The sequence below is a fragment of the Dermochelys coriacea genome, chromosome 7 (assembly GCF_009764565.3).
Source record: "Dermochelys coriacea isolate rDerCor1 chromosome 7, rDerCor1.pri.v4, whole genome shotgun sequence".
NCBI classification, from domain to species: Eukaryota; Metazoa; Chordata; order Testudines; family Dermochelyidae; genus Dermochelys; species Dermochelys coriacea.
In genome coordinates, this window is record NC_050074.1 from 24,053,417 (window position 1) to 24,068,788 (window position 15,372).

Below are 15,372 nucleotides of genomic sequence, written 5' to 3' on the forward strand. Positions count from 1 at the left end.
TGCCAGAGGATGTTGTGAAGGCCAAGAGGCTGACTGTGTGTTCATTTGGTGACCCCTAGTTCTTGTGTTATGAGAAGGAGTAAACAACACTTCCTTACTTATTTTCTCCACACCTGTCATGATTTTATAGACTTCAATCATATCCCCCTTAGTCATTTATTTTCCAGGCTGAAAAGTCCCAGTCTTATTGATCTCTTCTGCCCGTTAACTGCTCCTCCAGACAACGGCTCTTCCTCTTGAGCCTGCCTAATTGAGTCACCATAATGCCCTGAGGCATGGGGCACAAGAAAAAGGTGTATGAGAAAAAACCTCCAATCTGTATATTAGCTGGGCAGTCCCATAAGTTACTGTAGGAGCCAGCAAGGTCCTTCAGAAATAGAGAAAGCGCTAAATATCCATCCTCCCTTGTTTATTTCAATTGGGTATTGTCTACAGAGTTAAAAAAAAAAACATACCAGGAAAAAACAGGCTTTCAGGAGATGAAACCCTCTCAACTGCACTGGGCTGCAGCCACTGCTTTATTTTAAACAGACTCAGGACATTGCCAGCTCAAAAACCTCACTTTTTGTGACAAAAAACAGTACAAAACTCCTTTGCTCGGGTTCCTTATTCCCCAAAATATAAAAGTATAAATTCAAGGAGGAGTGGATTTATTTTAAAGCCTTCAGAAGAACAAAGATGCCTTTATTCTCACTGGCCCCAATATTCAGATCTGCCATGAGCACATCTCCCCCCAGGCTGTCTGGCTAGCTGCACAGGGACAATAAGGGCCCTCTTACACAGCAGAATACAGAATGGAGACTGTTTTATAACCTGGTCTTGCCTTGCCTGTGTGGAAGGAACCCTGTTACAACCAAATCAAAATCTTGTTATACCATAGTCCCTTCCACAGCAGATTCTGATTGGCAAACAAGCCCTAAAAAAGACTAAGCCAAAAAAAATTATTTGCAGGCATTTTCCATTTCAAATTTTCTTCCTTCCCCAATACTACTGACCAAAGAGCATCATTGGTTTGGCTCAGAGCATGTCCACTCAACAGCCTTTAATCTCAACTCGCGTTTCTCCCCACTCCCACCACTTTAACTCTGAAGTTATAGTGCATCGAGGATGTTGTCAATTTTGGTGACCAGCTCCTGGCGCTTGTTGGAATGCAGCTTCTCATTCTCAATGTACGTATCCTTCTTAAGCTTGCCGGCCACCAACCGCTCTGCCTCAACAGACGATTTCAGAACCAGCTCCTTGACTTGGCTGTCGAGCTTCTGAATCTCGCTCACCTTGTGGGAGTTCAGAATAAAGGAATATTAAAGAGGACTGAACGCAAACAGGCCTATGACATGGCTAAGCAGAAAAGCTGGGACCACAGAAGACACAGCACAGGATATAGAACAGCCTCTCCCACTGGCATGGCTACAAGTGAACATGGCATTTGGAAGGTTCCTCTCGGGGCTAAATGGAGAGAGGAGGTTTTTAAACGGAACCTCAGAAGCCAGATACTAGCATTGAGATAGGTGTAATTCTTACTTTCACTAATGTTTAATGATAAGTTAAAGACTTTCAAATCTAGGTCACCAGTACAAATCCAACTCAGGACCATGGTGGCCAAAAGTAGTTGTTTTCTGATAATTGTGGTTGCCAGTGTGAAATGAGTTTGGTGGATCTCAATGAAGTTCACAGTGGGATCAGTACCCACAGCACAAAAACTGAACTCCCCACACCTCAGGGTGGGTGGCTGCTTCTGGTCAGAGTTGAGGCATAAAGTTTGGGAATGGTAGTGTGCGCGCATGGGGTGTGCTGTGCTGCCATGTTGTTGCAGAGAAAGAAATTCAGTCTACTGGACTGTGAAGGCAACATCTTTCACCAATGTGAAATTCACACTTGCACAAAAATAAAAGATTAACAAGTAAATGTATTCAACTCTTGTGGTTTCGTTTTACCATGATACAAGTGAAGCAATGTGATGAGGCACCTTCTATGCAAAAATCAGAGTCCCAGACATGGTCAGCCAAGACAAAACTGGAGTAGCTGAACACCTGAAGGTGCTGTTCTCTTGTTATCCCAAAGAAGCCATGTAATATGAAGCAACAGCTTCCCAGGTGGATTCTGGCAACAAACCCAGAAATAGCCCAGGACCCCCAAAATAACTTGTGTTACTGGCCTGGATAGTTCAATAATATACAATCTGTTGCTGTTTCAACTTAGAAGATCCAAGTTTTCATTCCATTTGCCATTACTAGGAGTGTAATGATAAGATAATGCAGTTGTAACGTACAATCCTGCTCCCAATAATGTGCCCATGCAGCTGGTCTAGGGGATCTTTCGGAGACAGTGAATGCTAGTGGCAAGCAATTTTTCACCTCCACACATTTTATAGAGCAATAAAAGCAAGAGTAAAACTACAGCAGAGGGGGAAAAAAACAAACAAACAATTAACTCCATCCCCTACATCTGTCTGACAAGAAGCAAATAATTTTGGAGTGCATGAAAGAGAGAACAGGAGGCAGCAGTTAAGCTAAGCATCAAAAGACATCTAGAATGGAGGCAGAGTAGCTTATAAGGCCAGCAACAGAGCACAGCTAAGACAGGAGAGAGCTCTTACCTTATCACACATGTCAGAGCCTTCTGTCTTCAGCTTGGACTGCAGAGAGGCTACTTCATTGGTCAGGGCCTTATGCTCTGTCTCCAAGGTCTTCTTGCCACTGTTTAGAGTGGAGATGTCCCGTGACTGCTTGTACTTATTCACTGCTTCATCAAAGTGGCGGTACAGGCCCAGTCTCTTGTTCACCAAGGTGAGAACTTGCTCTGTTATGCAGGCCACCTTCATCCTAGCTTCAGCAGCTGGATCCTATAAGGGGCGGTACGGTACATAGACAAGCACATACAAAAAACTTAAACTGAGTCAATGCCTTTCTAGCCACATGTGCTATGCAAACACATCTCAGATCTTGCACTTTACAATTTAACACTAACAGTTGTCAAAAGAATGCCAAAGTTAGCTTGGTCCAAACATAGAAGCCTCTGGCTGCCTCTAATCAGCCAGCCTAGCTCTGGGTTAATAAAAACCAAGGGAAAACATGGAGGAAGGGACTCCCATAGGACAGTCACAAACCAATTAGATTCAGATGGGCTTGCTGTCCCAGGGCTGGAATATTTTACATGAAAGCTAAAGATGGAGTATCCATCACATACCAAGACAAAACCAATAGGTCTTTAGGTGCTATGGTGATAAGGCACCATTTAAGTACCTAAATAGGAATATTCCAATGAAAAGAACATTTAGTGAGGGGAACTATTTCTACAGGTAATTTCCAACCATTAGGGGAATAAAACTTCCCCCTCAGTCACAAGGCTGCAACTTGCCATATAGTACCTTGGTGATGGAGAAGTCGAGTCTCACATAGAAGATCACTGTGAAGAACAAGATGTAAAAGGCTCCAACCACCAACAGTGGCTCCTGCAGCATCAGGATCTTGTTGAAGGTGTAGTGCACCTGCAAATAGGATTCAGAGAATTTAATCAATGACTTGCCATTAGTCAAAGGAGAAACTTCAAGCAACTAAATGTTCCTAAAAACCAAGAAAGAATAGTTATGGCACACAGAATGGATCCAGCTCAGATAATGTAAACTCTGTAGTCAAGAACCTAGTCACACTGCTGGTTTTCTATATCTCTTGAGCAACAAGTTTCCCCAGCTGGGCTGTGCATTGGCTACACTGGCTTTCCTTAAGGGCTGCAACCCAGTGTCTGCATTACAGATGCTCACATCTTCCAGCAGAGAGAACTTCACATAACAACAGAAAAGCAAAGCCATGCAATTTGGATGTCATTTTTCAGGAACTCCTCAGCCCCAGACCAGATATTGTTATGACTACAAAGGTGAGTGTGGAGGAGGCATAGCTTCTCATTTAAGTTATTCAAACAAAAGGGGTCAAGCCTACCACAATGTCCTGGATATGCTGCTCTACTAGGTTGTTCTTGTGTGCCACAATAACCGGGCGTCCAAATGTGTCCAAGTAGGTGTAGTGGAGCTCGTCAGTGGCTCGGTTAATTTCATATGGGCTGTCCACGTGAATATTCCTGCAGGAATAAACAGACACTCCCACATGATTCTAACATGTCTGAGATGGGATGGCTTTTTGATTGGCCTGTTGTGGCCCAATGCACACTACTCAATTGCAAATTGAAAACAAGTTCACTCAGTTTAAAAAGCAATTTATAATGTGTGACAGATTGTGTTCCAAGCTGTCTTCTGTGTTCATGTCAGCCGTTGTGTTTTCATGGTGCTCCATCCCCAAGAGCAGACAGGAGACTTGGCCATTAATGCACAGGTGAAGCATTTTCAGCAGTAACAGCACAAGAGCAGTGTCACTTACTTGGCACCTTCTGGCAGGATTATCTTTACAGTCAGAGAGTCTGTAACTTGCTCATCAAACACATGGTCAATGAACCTCATTTTCAGGGCATATTGGTCACCTGAAAGAAGGCAGAAAGGACAGAAAAAATTCCAGATAGTTTAACAAAACAGGCTTCCATGGAAAGGTTTCCCAGTGTCTCAGCATGCTGAAGAACAGGGGCTGTATGCACTCCTCAGCAGAGGCTCATTTGGTTCCCCTGAAAATGGCAGTTTTTAACAAAAGGTCTAAGGATACAGGAAGAGGCACATGCAAGCAGGAGACTGGCATGTAAGTTACAGAAGTAACAGCTAGCAATAAATGCTAAAAGGTTACAAGGGCCCCATACTGTACAAATGTCAGATTTTCAACACAGTAAGTCTGGCCTTTTACTACCTCAATCCTATGACACCCACCAAGGTTATAGAGATATTCATAGCTAGGCAGGTTGTAGCCAATGATGTAATGGGTCTTCCAACCCCCAAAGAGCGGGAAGCGGGGGCGGATCTCCATCTCCACAGAGTCATCCAGGATGAGAAGGTGGCTGGTAGAGATATTTCCAATTTCATCTCGGTAATATACATCCTGAGCCGCAGCAGGAAGAATGGTCTGCATGGGGGAGAGAAGCAGCACTCAGTGCATTTGCTAGAGAAAGAGAATTTCCACTAGAATAGGCAAAGCAGCCACTGATGACACTTGGTTCAGCTTCAGTCAGGAATAGCACCACTTTTCACAAGAACCAACAAAATAACTGCTTGGCAGCAGCATGTGGCAAAATAGCATTAATGTAAGTGATTGGCCACAATGTGCTCAGCAAAAGCTATTGCCCATATTCAGAAAAGTTATAGATGATGAAACCCTATTGGATCATCCAGTCTATGGCCTTGAAGTCAACGTAACATTGTTCCCTACAGAACAGTCAGTGTACTTTATCCAGTCCAGTTTCCTAAGCAATGAGGGTCATGCCTACCACAATGTCCTGGATGTGCTGCTCTACCACTTCCTTCAGGATTCTATTTCACATCCTATCTGATCAGCCTAAATTCCCATTTCATTCCATCCCATTGCTCCTAGTAGGCTGAGCTTGTGAATTCATATACTCAACTCAATAACATTTCTCTGTCTGTCTTGATGTCACTTGACACTTTTTGAACAATGCATGCAATCAATTCCAAAATTTCAGGGAATATTCTAGGCATCAATGGGCAGAACCCCACAGATTCTAGTGAAGAATCAGAAAACCGGAAGGGGAAATGGGAGCAGAGCTCCTAGCATCTGATCAGCAGAGCAAGCAGCTTCAACCAGCTCTGTAATTGTCTACAAATCAAAGAACTTGTTGATGGCAGCCATTAACACCTTCCAGCATAACAATGGGGATAATGAAAAGGAGTACTTGTGGCACCTTAGAGACTAACAAATTTATTTGAGCATAAGCTTTCCTCACTTCATCGGATGCATGTAGCTCACGAAAGCTTATGTCAAATAAATTTGTTAGTCTCTAAGGTGCCACAAGTACTCCTTTTCTTTTTGCGAATACAGACTAACACGGCTGCTACTCTGAAATCTGTCATTAATGGGGATAATAGTATGGAAGGAGGAGGATGGTGGACTCCCTGCCATCGGGAGGAAGCAACAGAGAGCCCCTTTTAAGAGGGAGGTTATGGGGAGTCCCTGAAATAGAAGGAGGTGGGAGGGTGGTGTGATGATTTGGGGAATCTGTCTGTACAATTTGAGTTCTGGTTGATGATGATATGAAGTTGTTACTATAAAAATTGCTCTGCCACTGAATGCCTCTATGTAAATGTATCGGGGGTAGCCTTGTTAGTCTGTATCCACAAAAACAACAAGGAGTCCAGTGGCATCTTAAAGACTAACAGATTTATTTGACCATAACCTTTCGTGGGTAAAAACCTTACTTCTTCAGGTGCATGGAGTGAAAGTTACAGATGCAGACATAAATACATATATTTATGCATCTGAAGAAGTGAGGTTTTTACCCACGAAAGCTTACACTCAACTAAATCTTAGTCTTTAAGGTGCTACCGGACTCCTTGTTGTTTCTATGTAAATGTGGAATCTGCCATTACTGACAGGCCTGAAAACACATCTCCAGACAATGGCTGGTCACTTCAGTTGCTGCCTATTCAGGTGGAAACATCTGAAGGACAATGGGTTGGCTAAGGTTAGGAAAACTAGTTTTCTTTAACCCCTCAACAAGGTGTTTGGAGAGTAGAAAATTCCTATACAACACAAAGAGAGAGCAGAGGTGACAAAGCAGGAGTTTAGAAGGACTCAAAGTGAAGGAGGGATGGGCCGCTTTAGCAGTGGGATCAACCAAGGTCAGAGAAAGCAAGCTGACAGGCCCTGGAGAGGGGCTCCATGGTTCAGAAATCATGCCATAAGCTGCAGTAGAGGACCCTGGACACCCCTACAAGACCTTGAGCCCAGCCCAAAGAATGCTCCAGAGTGGTGAGGAAACTGAGGCAAGAAAGTGCATGTAATGTTTATTATTTTTGTATACATCTGTGTATTTCTTGTGCTATCAAGTAAAGAGCAATGGTATTTTACAATTCTGTGCAGTCTGTGTATGTGTTATGTGACACACTTATTGTGTGTCCCTGAAAAGCTAATCCAGAACATGGCTGGAGTTCTGGATTGTTTAAGCTACAGGGGAGTCTGGGGGCAGGGGGGCCAGCATTAGTCCCAGGGGCTGGGTAGTTGGACTGCAGGGTTACAGCTCTCAGGAGGGATACTAGAGAGAAGATTGGCACCCCAAAAGTGTGCCTAGAGACCCCGAGCTAGAGGCAGTGAATGGACTGTTCAGACTTTGGAGGCTTAAAGCACACAGGGATTCAGAATTTGGATCCCTTCACAGCAGTCCGGTGTGTGCCCAAGAAGGGGCATTCAACTGGATCTCTGACAGGTAGCACAAAGGCAGCTTGTGGGGACAATGTAGCATGCACGGAGCACTTGGTTTATGCAATAAGCCTACAGAAGCAACAAAGCGTGTGACACCTCCCCGGCCCCTCCAGTTATACCTTCCTGTACTACCTTGAGTAATTCCTCTTTGGTAATGACATCTTGTAAATATCTGAAAGATTTTTATGTTTCCCCCTTATCCCTTCTGCGTTGTTGCCAAATAAGAGACAAAAGAAAGGACAATAGGATTTTCTATAGGAAGGTGGTAAAGAAGGGCACAAAATGCAAACCTTAAAAGATTTGACAGAAGATATTCCACTGTCTGGCTGCCTTTGGTAGTCATATCTGGAGAAAGGCCCTCTGAGCACAGCTCCTGTGTGCTTTAAGTCAACAGTCTCTTCTACAGCAATATTTCCCCAGTGAGACACTTCAATTACCCGTATCATACTGGTGATGGTCAGGAATGGGTTGTTATTTTCATAGTGTACCTTAAGGATGTCCTGAGAAGGAAAGAAAACAAGATATAAATCCCAGACAAGGAAGTAATAAACCCAGAGGGAGGGGGGAAAAAAAGGATTCCCCCTCCATCAAATCCCAGAGTGAATCATTCCATTATAGAGACTGCCATTAGCAATGGCCATCCCTGGACCCCCCCCCCACTTTTTTGATTTATAACAGCTGGTCACACAATACAGGGTGTAAAATGCACACAGCTCAAAACTAACACACCTAAGCTGAAGCTCAGCTTTGACACTTTGGAGATATCAATTAAAGCGCTTTAGCAAAATTTCAGCATCCGTTCTGGCTGTTTTAACTGATCAAGTTGAAGCAGCTGAATGGATATGCTAGGTTTCATAAGTGACTGCTCATAACAAGAGAAGTTAGCATGAGCTGATAGGAAGCCCCTAGATACTGAGATGTCCCCTGCCATTAATACAACTGACTGCAGGTAGCAGGATTCACTGAGTTAACTGATGAATGCTTTGGACTGGAGGGAATCAGGATCTCATACAGACCAGTAACAACAGACAACTTGGATGGGGCATATCTCCTGCTATTAGCACCCCTAGATAAACAAAACCATCTGACCCTTATGTTCCAAGATGCCATTCCTTTGAGCCCACACCTATACCATCATGAAAGTAACGGAGTTCCTGACATAAATCCCACTGGAACAACTGGTGAGGCATGGATGAAACTTGACAGGAAAAACAGCCAGATGTTCAGGTGCTTGGCTTAACACTTAAGTGGTGCTAAATCAAACTCAATCTTGCAGCGAGAATGCTCATACTGCATATTAAGGATAATATGTACAAAGTAACTAGGTTATATATCAACAGAGTCTCTTCTCCATACTATCCCATGAACTTCCTTAAATATCATACACTCAGAGTAGCAGGTATTTGCCGCTCAGCATGTTACTACCACTGTTTCCTTTTAATTTTTGGAGTGAATTTAGTGTTGCTGAATTGACACCCTCAAGTCCTCTCTGTGTACTCAGAGCAGGTATAGCAAAGGCAGCTGCAGGTCAAGCTCTCCCTGGAGAGAGACCCCTCTCTCCAAGGGTTTCTCACTAGCAGTCTCAGCAGAGAGGTGAAGTTCAGAGGCAATTAATGCCAACTGTGGTGGTTTTGTAATACTGACACTTACCCATTAGGAACTGAACTGAGAAATACCAACTCAATTCACATATGACACCTGTTTTCAGACACTTGCCACCATCCTAGTATGTGACTTAGAGGCATGTGCCTCTATATCCCATTCAATGTCTTGAGCCATAATTGACCTATTTATGTGGTGCACTTTGCAGGACAACAACAGGCTACAATTTATTTTCAAGAACCTTTCAGCCAGGGTTTCACTAGCCACAAGAATTTACCTGGCTATATGGTGGGATGTCTTTGAAAGGCCCATATTCAATCATGTCCTCTGATCGGGTGGGATTGCCCAGCTTGGTGTAGTTCTCTACATTCCTGGAGGCCAGTTTCACACGTGTAGTTTGGCTCTTCGTTGGGTATGGCGAGTAGAAATAATGATTCCCTTCAAAGACCACAAACTGTTTCTCTGCCTGTGTGATGTGCGTGGGGTACGGCTGCAGGACATGTGTGAAAACTGTTTCGATGGATAAACGGATCTTGGCACCTGGCGCCAGAGGAGATGGCAACTTCACGGTGAAGAATTTGCCACTGAAAGGGAGAGCAGGAAAGCTATAAACACCAAGATCTCCACTGGCCTGACACGCACTCTTAAGCCCCTGCAACACACACTGGTGCAGAGGGGAACCTGGAAGTTTTCTATTTGCTCTTAAAGGACTCCCTCCTTCAAAACTGGGAGTGCTGTAAAAGAGCCTTGCAGGATCGGGCCCAAAGTAGATTTCTGCCAGTAGCCTGGTGCTTGTTCTTCAGGAGGAGATTTCTGTTCCACTGTATGGGTACATTTACATATAAATGGTGATGGGGCAGTCTATAATTGGATATCATTTGGCACAGGCCTGAATGGATATTCAAAGGGAATCAAGCTAACATACCACCTGTGTGATGTTTTTGGGGTAGAGATACTGGTGCGTTCCTTTCACCATTTCTCTACAGCTGCACTTCACTGTGGATTTTCCATTATTCTTTAGGTGGAGAGAATAATCTAAAATGGAGCATGGGGAATGATCTGACAGGAAAAACATACTAAGTTTCTGTTCCTAATAGTCTGTTACCTCTCAAGTCAGCACTAGTTGTTCTCCCATTGGGCTGAAGCTGAATAAGGATGTCTATGGCCAGGACCCAGCAGGGGTATCCTGCGGACAGTGAATTTTGGAGGTGGGGGACTAGAGAAAACAACTTTTCACCTAATCCACAGCAGAGTTCTCTTGCAGCCTTCAAAGATACAGATACCTCCACAGCAGATTCACCCCACCTAACAAGAACTGCTGCCCAGACAGTGGAAGGAGAGTAGCTAACAGCCCCAATAGATGGACCTTGGCAGCTGCAGGAAGGGAGCAGTCTCTAATTCCCTGGTGATGCAGCCTTCCACCTGAATTAGCTGGGACACCTTCAGCCAGTCATAGCTACGAAGTGGACACTGTTCTGCCTTGATAATTCAGTGTTTCACTCCATGGCTACAAACCTCTTGAGATCACCAGCAACTAGTGCCGAACCAGTTTAAAAAGCTCACCTTATTTAATAGCTAACATGCACAGCTTCTGAAAGAGCCTTGCATTACAAATTTCTGCTCCCTCAAGCACGCTGCAAATATGGGATACTCCCCAAGTGTGGTAAATGTGGAGCCTCTGGCTAGAAAGAGGGCTCTCTCTCTGGGTTAGGGGCTACAGGTCCATTTTAAGCTGCAGAATCTAACAGCTTATCCTGCAGCAAAAATATGGTTCAGTATTGCAGCATAAACAGAGCCAAACCAAATTTGTAACTGTATGTGAGGGGCAGTATAGACCCTTAAGGGGCCCTTGTGGTTCTAATGTATCTCCATCCCAGTTCCCCTAATACAGGGAGGTGGCACCAGATGTTCTGACAGGAGGGTTTCATAAGATACTAGGACACAGGGGGAGTTCCCTACATGGCACAGGGGAGCTGCGGAAGACACCTGTACTGCATCCCTAATAGAGGGACTTATAAAGAGAGAGCAATCTCTATGGGGAGAAGCTGCCAGACAGACTTCTCCATTTCCCCAGGAAACTGAGGGCATCTACTTTTGCTGACCTGGGAATCAGGTCCTACACTGTTACCTGTATTCTCAAATTGTGCTACAGGCTGTGGTGTGAAACATAAGATGGGCCTCTGAAAGAATAAAGGACACCTAACCACCATCAAGATTGTTGTAGGGGCTGCGTGATGAAATATTTAAGTCCTGGACTTGCTCCTTAGACTAACATCTCTCTTGATTCTGCTATTACTCGACTGGGGAGGTCCAATTTGAATGGGTAAGTTACAAATACTGGTCCCTAACAGAACTGCTCCCTGTTATTTGGCATTACAGGGCAAGACTCACCTTTTACCTTTCACCTTAGTCTCCCGCACCTCCAGGGTGTTCTCCTCTTCTTCCTCACCTTTCACCTGTTCCAAAACAAAACATTACAGCCTGATCACCGTGTCACCATTTAGGCTTCCCAGGTGAAGCAGCTGAATTTATCAAGTCAAATACTACACAATTCCTATTCATTTCTTATTGGAGGGCACACAACGCATACTAGTTAACAAAAAAATTGTTTATAAACCCAATATCTATTAGCTTCACAGTCATTAATACTGGCCAACTCAACAAATTGTGGTCTGTATCCAAGAATAGAAACTGGAGGCTCCTGTTGAACTTTTTGAAGCTTCTTCCAGCGTCCTAGGCCAATTCCCAAGCTGTCAAAGGCATGGAATGGAGTCTGTCAATGGCTGACGCTCTTCCTCCAGCAGGTCCTTTTACAGAGCTTCTCTCACTGGAGCTCCTAGGGGAGTGGCCACCAAGTGAAAAAGCAAAGACTGGCACAACAGTCTCATTCTATTGTCATCAGAAAGCAGCACCTGCACAGCTACTCTCTCAAACCTCTTGAGGAAAAGAGTGCTGGATTGATAGCCCTAGAATTGGAGACTCAAGTCTTCTGAGCATCCATAGGACAAACACAGCCTGCAAGACAAAAACTTCCCCCATGCATCTCTGGGTCCTGCTCCAACATGTATCCAGACTGCTCTGGAAAGACCACATTTAGATGTGGTAAATGAGACACACAGATTAGCATCATTCTCCATATCTCATTCCCTTTTGAGACACTCTAAGCAAGGTTACCCAGCCTCCTTGTTTCACAGTCATAACAACAGCCTTTTAGTAGCCTAATTATTTGTAGAGCACCAGCAGCATGATAGAACTTTATAGACATCTGGTGGTGAAAACCCTCAGTTATTACCAAACTGAGCTGGCTTTGAACAGGGGACCTAGAAGTGAAAGTCTCTGTATCCTACCACCAAGCTACTTGAGTGCTATCAAAAGCAGCACACAGAATATGCATGCAAAAGCCTTTGTTTCAGTACATTAACACAATGTGGACCAAAGTCTGCTCTGTTACACAGCGTTAGCCTGGAGTAACCCTTCTGAAGTTGATCCAGATTTATGCTGGCATAGGATAATGATTTATTCTAGTACTGCAGTGGTGCCTAAAGTGTGTTAAGCTCTACTCACAGAAGCAGTCACTGTCCAAGTGTGTACAACTCAAGAACCTGAAAGCAAAATTTAGATCAAAGCAGAACTTGATCCTTTTGTGTTTCAGTGGAGTTCTACTGATAATCTCTACTATTACTTTAAATCCCAACTGTATTTTTAAAGCATTAGGCTATTACTCTAATGCTTTGCCCTTTTATAATATACACCAGGAAATTTCAAAGGCTTAAGACTTACATTACAAGCTCTGAGGTAGGGCAGTATTATTTATCCTTTATGGTAGGGGAAAATGAGGCAGAGTGGTGAAGTGACTTTGCAGGGGGTGATACAGTAAGTCAGTCACAGAGCTGGAATCAAAGCCCCAAAATCCTAGCTCCCAGCTCCTTGAACTAACAGCTGCTTTTCAGAATCACTCACCACTAAATACTGTAAGTGGTTCAAGTGCTTGAAGAAAATTATAAGTGGATGAAAGGGCTAGGCAGCCATCTGACAGTTGCCCATTCAGACTCAGGGCCCAGCTTGTATTTATATCTTTCACTCTCCCATTTAAATGGATCTCCTTCTAAACTTAAAGCCACACCAAGCTGAATCCAAAGAACGGCAAGGATATGAATGTTAACTGTCAAATCACTAACCAACCTACCCCGGGCATAACAAAACCACCCTCTGCCCACGCCAAAAATAAAAACTTAAATCTACGCTCTAAGAGCAGGCGGGGTCCCTACTACTAAAGGCATCCAGAAAGTGCAGAGAAATAATCAGGTTTAAGTAGCTGGATGAAAAGGAGGACTTGTGGCACCTTAGAGACTAACACATTTTATTAGAGCAGAAGCTTTCCTGAGCGACAGCCCACTTCATCGGATGCATTTGGTGTCGCTCACGAAAGCTTCTGCTCTAATAAATGGGTTAGTCTCTAAGGTGCCACAAGTCCTCCTGTTCTTTTTGCGAATACAGCCTAACCCGGCTGCTCCTCTGAAAGAAGCTGGAGGGATCTCATGCAGGTGGCCTGCAGCAGCTAGCATTCCGCCTCAGGGAACACTCCCGTGGAGGTTTCTCCTAAGACACCCCTCGGATTTCTCCGTCGCCCCCACGGTGTGGTTAGGGGTTGCATTGCAACGCCGGCGGCATTTTTGCTTACGTGTCAGTATCTGCCCGGCAGGGAAGCGGCTGCCGCTGCACCGTCCGCTCAGAGTCAAAAGCCGGAGAAAAATCCGCGGCCACCAGAGGGGAAAGAAAGAAGCGCGCGGCGGGGGCTGGCCGGGCGCTGCCCAGGCTTGGCAGGACGCCCCGCGAGGCCGCTTGCCCGCCCCGGAGGTTTCCAAGCCGGCCGTGAGCGAGCCAGCCCCGAACCGCTCACGCACGAGGGGGCCGCAGGGGCACCGGCGCGCGCAGCGCAGAGGCCGCGCCGCGGCACGGGCCAGGCCGAGGGTCGCTGGGGGGAGGGGGCCCCCGCGGAGGAGCGGGCGAGGCGCAGCCATGGCGCGCGGGGGCGGGGGCGGGGGCGCGCACTCACCTGCACCCCGAGGTAGGCCAGGTGGCTCTCCAGGCCGGGGTCCAGCGCCAGCAGGAAGGAGCTGGCGCCCCCGGAGCCCCCCACCGGGTTAGCCAGGCTCAGCTCGGCCGTCACCTTGGCCAGGTGGGTGCTGAGATCCACCGTCCGCTTCACCTCCTCATTGAGCAGCTCGGGGGCCGCCAGGGCGCAGCCCAGGCAGAGAAGCAGGCGGCAGGCGAGGCCCTCCATGGCCGGCCAGGCAGCGGATGAAACCGGACGGACGCGCGCAGTCAGCGGCGGGGGCGCCCATCCATCGGGGAGGGCACAAGATGGCGGCTCCCAGGCCGAGGGAGGGACAAGATGGCGGCGCCCACTCATGGACCAGGGCACAAGATGGCGGCGCGCACGACAGCCCGGACCCCGTCGGGCTTCGCGACCAAGGGGGCTACGCCGATGCCTAACTAAAAACGCTGTGACCAAAGGCAGCGCGGAGCATGGCCAGTTTTCCTGTAGGATCAGAACCCTACGTTAGTGAGAGCTCAGACCTCACTGCAGAGAGCAGAGATTGTCCATATATTGTGCAGGGGGTGGATACTGAGTCTGTTCTTCACCGCTCCCAGCTTCCTCCGGGAACCTGGACAGATCTGGGCAGAGCCTGGCCATGACGCTTCCAGTGGTGCCAACCCTGAGAAACCACAGAACAGGCGCCAGTATCATGAGAGTTCATTCAAACAATACATGTGGGTATTTCCCGATTTACCGTCTAGTTTCTGAGCCACCTTTAGGGTGCACTGGGGTCAAGCTTTTCAACCATGAGGGCTAGAGACTTTTTAAAAATTGAAAGATGTGCCTCTCATCATCATGACTCCAAGAGCTGGGGCTTTAAGAAAACCACCAAACATCATAAGAAGTATGCTAAAATCATAGGAACTGGCAACACTGATGTCAATATCACTAACCCGGAGCTGCAAATTAATTAGTTGGGCCCCAAAATAAGATTGGCTTAAAAATAATGAGATTTTTAAAATATCTTTTTGTTTTCCGGTTTCTGAGCTATTTTGGATGCCATTGGGTCATGTTTTCAAGCTCTTTGCTCTGTAATCATGGGAGCTAGAAACTTGGAAGGACAAGGAAAAGAGAGCTGAGATTCTCATGTAATGACAGGATTCCAGGAGCTGGGGCTTTATGAAAAGCACCAAATAATGCAGGCCTTGTAATAATATTGTGAAAGTTGACAAAAAGCTAAAATAGAGTACCTAATCACAGACTGATGAGCCCAGCTGGAGAGCTGAGACAACTCAAGGGCCTTTGCCAGATTTTGGCAGGAAACCGTCCACAGAGATTTGACCCTAAATCAGCCATGAAGCCGTAAGCATTGTGTTTTAGGGCTGAAGCGGGGAAATGGGCTGTTATGTTTTCCAGGAGTCA

General features: G+C 45.8%; 1 protein-coding gene across 1 annotated transcript; it reads right to left on the reverse strand.

The window, feature by feature from the left end:
- Positions 1–470: 470 nt before the first annotated feature.
- On the reverse strand, positions 471–14,377 carry RPN1 (ribophorin I). The gene is made up of 10 exons (XM_038410273.2): positions 13,966–14,377; positions 11,301–11,365; positions 9,187–9,493; positions 7,598–7,807; positions 4,805–4,997; positions 4,371–4,470; positions 3,936–4,074; positions 3,368–3,487; positions 2,597–2,842; positions 471–1,274 (listed from the first exon to the last, which is right to left on the reverse strand). Exons 1-10 carry the CDS (start codon positions 14,320–14,322, stop codon positions 1,092–1,094), a joined length of 1,920 nt encoding a protein of 639 aa, XP_038266201.2. The 5' UTR covers positions 14,323–14,377; the 3' UTR covers positions 471–1,091.
- Between the last annotated feature and the right edge of the window lie 995 nt (positions 14,378–15,372).